The sequence below is a fragment of the Branchiostoma floridae genome, chromosome 17 (assembly GCF_000003815.2).
Source record: "Branchiostoma floridae strain S238N-H82 chromosome 17, Bfl_VNyyK, whole genome shotgun sequence".
In the NCBI taxonomy this organism is placed as follows: Eukaryota; Metazoa; Chordata; class Leptocardii; order Amphioxiformes; family Branchiostomatidae; genus Branchiostoma; species Branchiostoma floridae.
Genome location: NC_049995.1, coordinates 12,918,542 through 12,931,677, shown reverse-complemented (window position 1 = coordinate 12,931,677; position 13,136 = coordinate 12,918,542). Strand labels below are relative to the sequence as shown.

Sequence of the window (13,136 nt, the reverse complement as noted above, 5' to 3'; positions counted from 1 at the left end):
CCATGTATTATCTCATTCTATTTGAGTCATCTGTTGAAGTACCGGTAGCTATACTTGTGAATGTTCCTGAGTTAGAATCACGCCATGCTTAGTATATATACAGCTTATCGATCTTGTGCCCTTGGAAAAGGTACTTTGCACGTAGCCTCCTTCGCATGACGTGCATTTCATTGGGTGGGGGGGGGGGGGGGGTAGTCTGGTTCGCTAGTTTCGAAGTTGGCTAAGGTTCTCTAATGCTAGTCTCCAAGCAGACGTGTCAACTGGATGAAATAAAAGAGAAGAATTTGGCTAGCCTGTGTTTACACAAGCTCTCGTCGGCTGGGCTTAATGACCCCTTCCCCCCGATCGCAGGGCCGGCCGCTAGGGGCGTGATTAATCGATTTTAGTCAGGCTAAAATTTGGCTAAAAGGTAGGGACAAATAAGTTGCCATGGGATTTCAGTCAGTCTTTTGCAGCCGGTCGGACAGCTCACTCCAAGGCCAATTAACTCCTACTAGACTTTTATACCTAACTTGGCCAAGTCCCCTATTACTATTCAGGCAGGGCGGAATATGGTAGAGACTACTCTATTGCCGGGAAAGGGAGTTTGCCGTGTAAGGCCGTGGAGTTTACCTAGAAAGGTACGTAGTTTCGCCGCCAAGAGTGTTTTTAATTGGGCTTCCAATTCACCGAGATAAAGCAGAGTTCGAGGCGCGAGGCGGAACACATTTCGTGGGAAACTACCTTTCTAGGCAAACCGTACCTTCTGTATCTGTATCTGTATCTGTATCTATATAGCCGGTATAACCGCCGTTCGGCGTAACACACCAGCTTTGCAGGCACGCGGCGCGGCAGCAGCTGGTTATATTACACCGAACGACTCGTTACCCCTAACTTTTGCACATCTATCTGCAAGCGTTCTTTAAAACTACCAAGAGAAGATGCCCCTACTGTAACAACAAGTAGTAAATAACAAGTTATCACCAAGTACAAGAACAAGATAGTTCTGGGAAAGTACGAATTTTTGAACACATTAATCCTAGGTTGGTAACTCTGACCTTCCACGACAAACTCCCTCTCCTGGCATTAGAGGACCTTATCCAACTTTGAAACTAGCCAGCCAGCAACACACACACACATGAAATAAAAGCCAGCCCCGCTTCAATTCTGCGAATGAGGCTACTTTACACGGATTTTCTCAATCCAACCAAGGACGTTCTGATAACCGGTTTTACAATTTTGCACAATTTTGACTTCGTTTGGGGAGGAGAGGGATGGGCTCCGCTTACCATTACCAAGACGTCCTAGAACTCACATACAGTGGATGACAGCCCACTGCCCCCACACGGCATTCTATTCAGAGTTGTTTTTCGGTATTTTTGTTTGTTTGTTTGCAATTCATAGCATAAATGTGTCCAGCTGTTTTGTACGACTATGAAGCATTGCGGTCAATTTACACACGTCAAATTACCTGTAGGCAGAAACACTGGCTCCTGCAGTGAAAAATTTCACCCAAAAGCAAAGGACAAATTATGAGTCATTCATGTCTGTTCATGTATCCTTTGAATATCATCTACCGGTTTGGACCAACAAATCGTACCGTGATGAGCAAAAAGTCGTGAAAGAGATCTTACCTTGAATGTGCGACGATACAACGAAACCACGGCCTCACAGATAGGTGATGCAAACAGATTCTCTGCAGATCAAGATGCTCAACAACTTTATTCAGATCCGCGCTTCCAAAACGTGTCAGGTTCTCAACCAGGCCACGGCTTGTATGGTCCTGTTAAGTAGGAAATACCAGTATCGCGACGCCCCATATACATATATCCTTGGCTTATGTTTGCAGGCCAAATAAACCCTTATCTTAATATTTCTTATTACGTAGTTACAGTACCGGTAATAACACTTGCAAACTTTGAACAAGTGTCGGGTCGTAGATGATTCCCACATGTAGATATGTAAAGTACATGCCGACTCATCGTGAGGGATTTAGAATACTGTTTGTAATAAGTTTGAACTATCTAAAGTAAAGCAATATATCAGTCACTATAATTCTAAATTGTTCAAATTATTAGTAGTAAACATAAAGGTTTGAACATGTTTGAACCTACTTCTATACGTTCGAAACATCGGTAAAGTAACGGTACAAATATCTCTTTATTCAGAACAATTTTTATTTAGAACAGCATCTATGCGTTATTGTTATTGTTGGACAATGTTCCAACAATTTGCGTCATTTTTCCCTCCATAAAAACTTTTATTGCCCCCATTAACAAAACTGCTAAGCTAGGTACTTTGTTTGGGTCGTGTATTTTTAGATTTTCTTAAGTAGACACTTGTGGCTTATTTGTGAGAAGCTGGCAATCAGACATAATTTCCTGCACTTAGCACGGATGTGTTAATTGCCCTCTTCTTAGGCCACTGACCCAGTCACAGAATATTAATAATCTTTATTGCAAATTCATGCCTGAGGGCTAATTGCATACAAAGTAAAGTAGTAGTGGTATACATAAACATACTTAACAAAGAAGGGAAATGATATTCATAGATAAATCAAAAGGGAATAACGTCTAAACTAAATCTATTTCTACCTAAGCTATTTGATGGGTTTGACCTCTTTTCCGTAAGCAGTGGAAGATGAATTGTCCAACATTAATTCGTTCCAATATTGTACCAATGTTCGAACATGTTACAACAAATGATGAATCTATGTCGGAACAGTACTTTGGAAACTGACATAGATAATGTTTTGAAGTTAGAGATGTAACTTTTTCTCCGTCTGTATGATTTTAATGATGTATTGTTTTGAACAGGTAGGTGTTCCATGCCATGGGTGTGTGCGGGGGGCGCGCACTGCCCGATTGCTTGGTCACAACCGAGCTGGACAGACCCTGAGTCTGTCCCCTTTTATAAATACACACTCATAAGGCCATGTTGATTTGATTATATGGATGACATCTACGCGCGCATCAATTTTCAGCTGTTTCCAAAAAACAAAAGGTTTTCAACCATCCTGGAAATTGTGCAAAGCAGCTGCAAACATAGAAATATAGCAAATATATACCGTAAATTGCAAAAGCATATACAGTATCGGAAACCGTATCCAAACATCATAGAACATTTCAAGGTCATCAATAAAATAAAAGTTTTCAAACATGCTGTAAATCGGACAAAGCAGCCCCAGAAGGGGCAAATATACTACAGTATGCTCTGGATAAAAAAAATGTAAGTGGAAAGTCATCCGGTAATGCCAACGTCAATTCCAAGGTTCCTCCCTCTGTCTATTTGTGTTTCCGGATATTTAAGACCAGCATATCTTTGATACCTCTTGTTTGATTGCAATATTTGGCAAGTGTAGGTCTATATTGACTAAAGGTAAAGGTTACTTCGCAAAGCACAGGATGTATCTTGTACCAAGGAGGTTGAAAGAACCTTAGCATGAAAGTTCATCTGTGTTGGTAGAGTACATTATAGAAATTGCTAAACTTTCTTTCCAACACTGAAATTAATATAGGGACTTACCCTAAATTTTCGGTCAAACTCCGTCGACCTTGTTCACAGAATGACCCTCTCTATCTCCAGCAGTGACGTCAGGAACACGCCACTTTTGCAGGAGGGGGCCATAAGTATCAGAAAGTCTGTGCCGCCCCCCGTCACAGAAGAAAGAAGCCCTCTTTCAACCTCCTTGCTCAGAAGCTGACTAACCGAAGGGTACAATTTGCGGGACGTTGCTGTCAAACCAAGCAGGAAAGAGTTTCTTCTTTTCTTCTATGGAAACCAAGTGGCCGGGTACATTGTAGAAATTTAACTTTTACGTTCACTTTAACTGGAGACTCGAGCTCTGGTATTGATTTTGTGAACGTTAGCTAGGGCTCTGTGGAGTTAAACATGTACTAGCTTGGTCCCGACCTCCAGTCGATAATGTATGTGTATGTATAAAGGTAAAGGTCGATTATCGCCTTTCCTTCCGTTTTTTGTGTCTGATGTCCTGGATATATGTCAGGGTTTTGGTTTTCGGTGGCAGACAGCTGTTATAAGGACATAGTGGTATATTTGCATAATTTATGTTGTACAAATCAAATTCTGACTATGGAAGGACTTTCACAGTTAATTTGTTAGAGAAGACCACCAACATAAATTCATTATGCTAATTACGGCCTTAATTGTATATCAACAATGAGAAGACGAAATAAGAAACTTACAAAAGGTCTGAAAATTTCATGGAGGTATGAGGGTGACGAACCCTTGTTGACTCAGTTTTGAATGATAACATGTACTGTACTACAGCTCTAGACTGCCAAAACCTTTACGAAGAACAGAACAGGTAGTAACCCATAGGTGTATACATCTTCAATCAAACTCAGATGGACAAAATTGCAAATATGTGCAAAGACCATCAAGAATTTCATACAGGCAAGATGTTCAATTCTCAACTTATTCATTTGTTCGTTCAAGAAGACACATATACTAAAGTCGTTTGATGCACAAAGCTGATGCAAATATACATAATATAACAGCTATCTGTGGGTGGTTAAATATTCTTTTATTAGTTGCCCTAAGCAAGCTATGCAATTTTCACTTTTTATTAACTTTCTTTCTATGTCTCTATACATATTTGTGATATTCTTCTGATCCATTTCTTTCAGATAGTAATTATCATTAACTTCACCACCAGAAATATTATGTACCCGACATGGACTCTTCAACCATGGTAGTATTCTTGTTGCCATACCTGTACAATACTTAAATATCAACCCACAATTGTGCACAAGCAACGGTAGATCGACGACTTTATAGTTTGTACATTTTGGAGTTGTACTAGTACTGTACAATACTATTACAATATTCAGCTTTGAATACATTAACTTCACAAACTAACCTGAGACATATATTTGCCTAGGAACACTTGGGTGGACTACACTGTACAGTTACAGGACTTCTCTGACCTTAAACAGCCACAGCTTTATTTCCATCGACGTTTCAATGACTGTCTGTCATCTTCCTTTGTACTGATAGGTGTCGCTGCTACAGATGTGGTCACCATGCGTAAATATTTACATAATATACAATCATTGGCTACTGTGAATTGACAACTGTTATGTACACATTACACTCCTTTACATTTGGGACTGTGTTGCAAGCATAGCATTAACAAAGACAGGATATGTATCAAATCATACATATTTTAGCACATACATATACTGCTAAATACTTTACGTTTTGTGACCACATCTGTGGCAGTGGTCTGAATTGCCCTGAGGAAAATGACAGACAGTCACCAAATGTTGATAAAAATAAAGCAGATATTCTGTCAGCAATGCACCAACCTGATTATACTAAGTCTAGTTTTCACTGGGGTATAGCACTTTTCTTTCACTTTGGTCGTTTGGACAAATCACCAATTTCAAAAGAACACTCTGGTAAATACATGTAACTTATTATTATTTGAAAATTGCTCGTTTGGATAAAAAGGACAAGATGGAAATGAGGGCTGGAAAACTTACGAAGAAAATTGAACCATTGAGATTTTTCTCTTAAACTGATTGCTTTTCTATGGCTCTTCCGGTTCATACTCATCAATCCTTCTTTTTTTTTCAATCTAAGAGCCGACAAAGTAGATTGGCGTGGTCCTATCATATTTTTACAATGAATATAAATATAGTCCATTGTATTTGTAAGATTACACCAGCACAGAACTGTGGGTTCACAGAATGCTTAATACTTTCTATACAACAGCTATTGGGTATTATGGATAATCATATGGCAAGGCTCCCGTGTCCGTCTTCCATCCATAGACAAAATTTCTCAGCATGGTTTCAATGCATTTCAAGCATTCAGTCAATATCGATGGGGGAAATCTTACTGTGTCAATACCATAAACCTTTTGCAAAAGTAAGATTAAGCCATATGAAATTTGCCCACTCACAGAGCAGAAAATAGCATTTCTGACGGTAAGTTTTCTTTGGGCTTAGGGTTTCTTTCCTATACGGCTATAGGTTTCTCCCACCTTTAGCACTCAGCAAAGAGTTTTGATATGGCAAGGAAGTACATCCTTGGATACAGTACTGGTAATTATTATAATAACAAGTTAGATGTCCAGCTAGAGAGAGCCCTGCTACAGGGTAATCAGTTGGATACATCAACATTGTAGTAACAAATTTCTACCAAATATCAGTTTCTCAGGTACTGGGATGGGACAATCCATCTATTGGCATAGTCTAGGTGCCATCCTCTGTAGTATTAGCTTTCTCAATCTTTTTGCTTGCTACCTACATGTATTATAAGCAAGCAATAAGATTTAGCCAGCACCCAGCAGTTATTTACAACTAAGGAAAGCACCAAGGTTTCTATACATAATGCTGACATACAATGTACAAAATCATATCCAGTTGCTTGAGTAACTTTTTGGTATATCTTATTACATGATGCTGGATGTCCAATCTTCATCGACATACAATGTACACTGTTATTAACAGTGGAATGGGGAAACTTTTAACCCTCCTAATTCTATGGGCTGTATGTATGTATCACAGGTGTACCAGTTGGAGCCTATGTTGGCTGTGTGAGGGTTAAAATTCAGACTTTTTTGCTCTGTGGAAACAACAACGTCCTCAGCAGCTCGTAGGAAGCGTTGATGATCCCCCACGATATCATCGCGCGCGAGTAGCTCAGGTGGACGCCGCGAAACATCTTCTTCCAGTTCCGTCCTCGCGTCTCGTACACGATCAGAAACATCTTAGCGGGGTTGATAAACTCCCCGCCGAGTCTCGCCTGCATGGCGGTCTTCGTCACGTTCATCGGGAAAAACAGAGTGCTGAGGAGCGCGCCTAGCACGGCTCCGCTGACAAAGTCTTCGAAAAAGTTGCCCATCTGGCCTTCTGTGGTGGGGAGGGCGTCTTTGATCACCCCTCTAAAGTTAAAGAAGACGGCGTTACTGAAACCGTTACGAAGCAAAATCACCGAAACTCCGCGATAGTACTCGGAGAATCCGTACGTTCGGACAGTCTTGAAGGCATCAAACGTGTTGTTGAAGTGACTGTGGTATCTGTGGTCTTGTAGCAACGTTTGGAGACGTTCGAACGGCGTCAGTATTGCCTCGGAAAACCCGGCGCCCATGCCAGCGATAGCCTGTACGATGGGTTTCTGTGTGTTGGGAAACGTGTGGGTTAGAAGCTTCCCGTACACATCGTACAGACCAAACATCAGTGACAGGGAGAATGTTTTCTGTAGGAAGGGTGGGAGTAACCCCCGGTACAGGTGTCGCAGCCCTTCCGATTGCATCTGTTTGAACGCCTTGTGGAGCCGCATCCCGTGCAGCTGCTGTCGGAACATGAGCTTGTTGACGGGAAACGTGACGACGGTGTTGATGACGGCCGCCCCCCACCCGCACACGAACCCCTGCATATCGTCCTTGCCGTAGATGTTGTGCGGCTTGTTCCACCCATTCTCGATCCGCAGTCTGGCCGCATCGTAGACAAAGCCGGTCTCCTGCTGTGACGATTCTCCGCTCATCTCCACTCGAGCCAACAGCCTATCATGTCTGACCTCTCACGTGACCTATGACCCTGTGTGACCTTTGACTTGTCACCTTTGCCTGTTTAATAGAAAATTAAACAAACAAGTTATGATCTTTTTACTTTGTGGATTGTTTTGTTTGTTTCATATTGCAGAAATATTTAATTTATCACTATAACAACTGGCTCATATGCTACTTATCATACAGAAATTATGATGAATTTTTTCTTTAGAAGAGTACTCTTTAACATGGTTTGATTTTGATGCTTAGATAGCATTAATTTTTTTTCCAAGAGAAAACAATCAACATATTACACATTCTTCCAACGAATAGATTAGCCGACGAACCGCAGTGCTCTATTCACATCCATTCTGCGCAGCCTTCTCTAACGAGTCTAAGGCAGGTTGTGCACCAGACCGCGGTTTGTCCTGGTTTGACCAATACGCAACAGCATAAACCATTTATAAACATGTTAATCTGAGGTCTTTTTGCTGCACAATAGGCAATTGTTTACAAACATGCAACAGGGTCAAATTGCTTAGCAGAAAAAGAGAATAACATGTTCTAGGGTGACCTGCGGTTCGACTGTAGCCTCTTGCATGCGGAAGGTTAGGGTTTGGGTGAGGGTAAAGATCACAAGATATTTTCAGAAGCTTTTGCAAAGGGGGTCATCCCGGTTAATGATACAAAATGAATACTTATACAGCAGTTACACCAAACGTTATTGACAGGAACATCAATAGTGCCACAATCTTATTGACAGGAACATCCTGCCTCAAAGGAAAAAAGCCTTTGCCAATTTTTGGAACTATCGCCCCCCACCCCCTCCACCCGCCCTCTTCACCAACAGTAGTTCTAGTACAGTATAGTGCTAATCGTAGCTTTAGCCCCACAGAGTTCAAGCTAAGGTCACAGACACACGTCTTAAAACATCGTTACATAATCATTACATATCTGTTTTGACGAGAAAATAATGTCTTTAAAGAATTTGTCATGGAAAAATACGAACACGCAAGCACGATACACGTTTTGAACAGTATATGAACAGACTAAATGTTTAACCTTTTTGACGTCATATAAACAGGAATATAACGCTATACTCACGCTGTTGTGGCTTCTCCGTACCTTGAGTAATGTGAGGAGTTGGGAATGTGTTCAGAAGACAAAAATAAACGCTGTCAACAGGACATGATACCATAACGAAAAAATCTCGAACGGTGGGTTAGAGGAACCACATTCCGCATGACCTTGGGGCCTCGAAAGAGGGAGCTGTTCAAGGTATTTTATAAGTAGTGCCTACAATATCTATGTAAAAAGTACGACATAAAGTACAAGTAACATCAGTATTATTTGTGCAAAAAAAATTTTCACACTGTAACAAAAAAATTGACGAAATTAAGTTTAATTAGCATCATTTGCAATAAATTGTCAAGAAAATTTGAGAGGCACAATACAGAATAGGAAAGTCAGCCTGCTAGTCGACTATACCATTGAGGTTGTGGGGGTGAAAGTGCCAAACAACCTAGTCACGGTTCTAAATCTATTTAGTATCCGATTTTCGCAGTTTGCCTTGGATAATCCTATCATAAGCCTTTAAAGCATAACTATAGACATCACCATGGTAGATAGTTGAATGTATTTTGGTGGCATTTTTATTGGACTTTTGTTGCGTTGTTGAGTTTTATTGGGCTAATAATGTAACAGTTGTGATTTTAAATCAAATTTAGACAAATTAAAACCGAACTAAACTGAATACAATGTTTTTAAAGTAATGATAAGCAATACCCACAATGTGCAATACTATTTATGTTATGTCCTATGTCTTATGTCCCCCTGCATGTTTGGCCAGCAATGACCATCGTGTCCTGGGCTCTGTGTACATTTCTTTACTATGAATAAAGAATGATTTTACATTACATGTAACGTTATACTAATTATTTTTATAAACCTCTCATATTCCGCCTCGTGCCCTGTGGCCTCTACATTTAACAGAAAAGAAAATGCAGATGATCAAAATGTTCTCAAGGATTTCTCAAAATCATGTTGAACGTTTACTGAGCATACCTCAAGGGACCAATAATCATTAATATTTAAAGATAAAATAAGAGCATTATTTGGTTTTGGGCAGTTTTAACACAAACAAAATTACAACTTCAAATACAACGGTCGACAGAATCACTGCAACATTGCAAATGTTGACATCTAAAATCATTCACACATTTACTCATATAGATGCTTTTTTTTGTTTTGGTTTTCAATGGCTTGGGGTATCTGATAACATACTCGTATGTCGCACCAATCTCGTATGTCTCCCAACGCAATCACATAATGAGGAATGCATGAAATACCATTAGAATTGATGCCAGCTAGAGAAAGACACAACGGTCGCTCCCAAAAATATTCTTCTTGATTTGCAGAGCTATAAAAGCCAAGTCATGATGTGCAGGAGGAACCTGATTCACAGCGCCAAAATTAAGTACTAGTACCCCCACTACCCGGGAATACTGGGTTAGGGACCAAGACGTGAATTTGTACTACTTTTCCAGTGATGTTTGGAGCCTGGTAGAGGCTAAGACATCCACACAGACCTCCCGGACTTTTATGTAGACGCAAGTGTGAACCCACTTCAAGTCTGTAATCAGTGTGTTTGTGTGGTGTGGGTTTACTTTAGTTTGTAAGGAGCCCCGTGCGAAGTAGGGCAGAGAAAAATTGAGTTATAGACTCATTGACTGTTCCCCTCCACGGAAATCTTTAGTAAAAGGCGAAAGATTTGTGCGTGGTGGTTTGAAAGAAAACCAGAGTAACGATTGTAAACTGAAAAATTGCCCCGCATCTGAGATGATAACGTTCTTTTTGTGGTCGTAAAATCTTCCGACAACAATTCCTTAAATTTGCAAAGAAAAGTGTACTATTTTTCTAGAAGTTTAACAGCGTAGTTATTTTACTTATTGTTTATACATTAACCTATATGAAACACCTGATCTTTACTACGTAACTTTGCAAGAAAGACCAACAATGAAAAGGAAAAATCTAGCATTAAGGCCACGTTGATTTGATTATATGGATGACATCCGCGCTCGCACCAATTTTCGGCAATTTCCAAAAAAAAAAAAAGTTTTCGACCACACTATAAATTGTGCAAAGCAGCTGTAAAATGAGCACAAATATTCAGTAGATTGAAAAAAAAAGTATCAGAAAACAGATAACTAATGCCATAGAATGCCAATATGAATCTAAAGTCAAAGAATAAGATGTGAAAGGACAGAAAGAAAAAAAATCTATTGTTGGTTGGGGGAGGTACCAGTACAGAAAATTCAGGTCCAGAGGATCATTTCCAGGTCCGGACATGAACCTGGACCTTATTGTCTGTGGAAACTTGAGAACTGGCAATACTCAAAACAATGGTAATTGGTCAATTTTGCTACAAAGGAATCTGTTTGGTGGATTATTGGACTCCCACTGCATTTTAAAATCCCATCTCCATGTAATAAAGGCTAACTGTCTCTGTACCTTTGGCTGTAGAAACTTGGTGCAATTGACTATAAACTCTACTTGACTTCGCTCTTGTTGTCTTCTTGGCCCCTGGTAAGACCCCAAATGCCTGCCGACATCATGTGTCCATTTTGTAATTGGCGAAACCTGTTCCTCTGTGTTTTTTTTCAGGTCTGTTTTTTCGGATTGGTCCAAGAAGAAAAAAAAAATGTTTTGCACCCGTATGATGTACTGGTCCCTACACCTAACTGTTGGTATACCATACTATGTGTGTTTAGTCCTACAAACATGTATGTTCAACCTTCCTTGTCACTTTGCTTTCATACTGAAGGCAACTTTTTTTTTTTGCCAAACTTTTTTTTTATTCGCTCGCTCGCATCAGTTTTGGAGTTCCCGGAGGATGTCATCCATACAATCAAATCAACATGGCCTAATGAAATAAAACTCGACCGTAGAGGCTCTTGGGAACTTCAACGTCATGCCAACGTCAAAGACACAATGTCGTCTGTCGTTCCAGGCTGTACAGATAGAGGGCGCCACGTCTAAGCGATACACCTGTTCGGCCATGCTACAATATTACAGGCAATACTTAACGGTAGGATGTTTGTAGGCTCCACCAGGCCTTCCTACTCAGGAGCGGGTAGTACAATTCCGCAAAAATGGGGTGAATAATTGGCGAAGAGAGACCTCAGCTCACCTCACCGGTCCCATAGCCTCACCGGCTGTAGGGGCATCAATGCCATCAACATAAGTTTCCCATCTTCGTCTATGAGACAGTCCCACTTCCACCGACAGTCCCACTTCCACCGACCAATGAAACCCTAGGCCTATGATGGCCCAACTCCTCTGCTCTGGCAAATTCTTTCCCTATAGCAAGGAGGTTATATAACCCCCTTGCCTATAGCCAGCACCTCACCTCACCTCACCGGTCCCATAGCCTCACTGGCCGTAGGGGCAGCACTTCCATCAACATAGCCAGCACACACGTGCATATATAATCAAGAACTTATAAGGTCCTTATATATTGTAGTCTCTACCAGGTCGTTGGAAAAATAGTTGAAATTGGACAAATATAAACAGATACCATGCCAAACGAGTTATGATATACCTTACCTTATACCTTAGTTCCTCCCGCAACACTGTTGCATTGGTCCACTCGATATAATTGTTTATTTGCAAAATCATGCCCGAGGGCTAATTGCATACACAGTCTCAAGAAAAAGAGAAGTAAGTACATAAAACTAGTGTCTAATCAACTACATGATACTATGGATACTATTGTCGGGTTATAGCTGGGTTACAAACCATACTCGTCTGTCAGCTTATTGAATCGTTTGACATGTTATGTGTCTACATTTGTACATTTCGACTACTTTTAGAGTGATTTTGGATTTTGGTAGAGGCTAAGACTTTCATACAGATCTCATACGCACTTCAGTACTCGTGTGTTTTTAATCAGATAATCAGCATGTTTGTATGATGTGATCATTCTTTAGTTTGTAAGAAGCCCCGCTCGAAGCAGGGCAGAGAAAAATTGAGTTATAGACTCATTGACTGTTCCCCTCCACGGAAATCTTTAGTAAAAGGCGAAAGATTTGTGCGTGGAAGTTGAAGGGAAACCAGAGTAAGAATGTAAGACTCAAAATTTCAGTCGGTTTTGAGATGTTATCATTTCTTTCGTGGTCATGAAATGTTCAGAATGAAAATTTGGATATCGTCCACGGAAAAGCATATTATTATTCCAAGAGTCTGACAGGGTAGGCAGGTATCTTGCTTTTTATTATCTATTGTTTTATATCAAAATCCGAAATCTACTGCATAGTGTTGCAATGAACCTAAATGAATAGTAAAGATCTGGGGTTAATAAACTTGAAATCGGCCGCAGAGGCTCTTGGGAACTTCAACGTCATGTCAACGTCAAAGACCAGCCGACAAAGACAATACTAGTATTGTCTGCCGTATGTTGCTGTCGTCCCATTCAATACCGAAAGGAGTCGCACTGTCTAAGCCGATACATCCAATCGACACTACAAACGGAATGCGTATGAATCTGACCAACGTGAAAGTTGCGAGGTCAGCCTTTCTCTGATTGCCTTTGTAACGTTACAGTTTTGAGTGTGAATTTAGCTTTGTCTAAATGCAAAGT

At 40.5% G+C, this 13,136-nt stretch overlaps 2 protein-coding genes and 2 non-coding genes across 6 annotated transcripts in view; all 4 read right to left on the bottom strand.

Annotated features, from left to right (window-relative positions):
• The window catches only part of LOC118404685 (3 beta-hydroxysteroid dehydrogenase type 7-like), an 8,310-nt gene extending 6,611 nt beyond the window's left edge, over window positions 1-1,699 (bottom strand). Inside the window, exon 1 of the mRNA XM_035803928.1 lies at window positions 1,614-1,699. The gene's annotated coding sequence lies outside the window, so the exon portion shown is untranslated. The remainder of the gene's footprint in view (window positions 1-1,613) is intronic.
• A 4,244-nt stretch (window positions 1,700-5,943) lies between these two features.
• Window positions 5,944-8,725, bottom strand: LOC118404686 (solute carrier family 25 member 51-like). 3 transcript variants are annotated; one of them, XM_035803929.1, is made up of 2 exons: window positions 8,603-8,725; window positions 5,944-7,576 (listed from the first exon to the last, which is right to left on the bottom strand). In XM_035803929.1, exon 2 carries the CDS (start codon window positions 7,492-7,494, stop codon window positions 6,559-6,561), a length of 936 nt encoding a protein of 311 aa, XP_035659822.1. In that variant the 5' UTR covers window positions 7,495-7,576; window positions 8,603-8,725; the 3' UTR covers window positions 5,944-6,558. The 3 variants fall into 3 exon arrangements, with proteins under 3 accessions (XP_035659822.1, XP_035659823.1, XP_035659824.1); XM_035803930.1 differs by having other exon boundaries at window positions 5,944-7,572; window positions 8,603-8,709; XM_035803931.1 differs by having other exon boundaries at window positions 8,624-8,707.
• Window positions 8,726-10,178: 1,453 nt separating this feature from the next.
• LOC118405189 lies at window positions 10,179-10,302 on the bottom strand. Its single transcript, XR_004829857.1, has one exon. It is a non-coding gene; the product is annotated as a U5 spliceosomal RNA (small nuclear RNA).
• Window positions 10,303-12,495: 2,193 nt separating this feature from the next.
• LOC118405187 lies at window positions 12,496-12,618 on the bottom strand. Its single transcript, XR_004829855.1, has one exon. It is a non-coding gene; the product is annotated as a U5 spliceosomal RNA (small nuclear RNA).
• Window positions 12,619-13,136: the final 518 nt, after the last annotated feature.

Coding starts and splice junctions, on each gene's coding strand:
- LOC118404686 (XM_035803929.1), bottom strand. CDS start 7,494: ATGAGCGGAGAATCGTCACAGCAGGAGACCGGCTTTGTCTACGATGCG.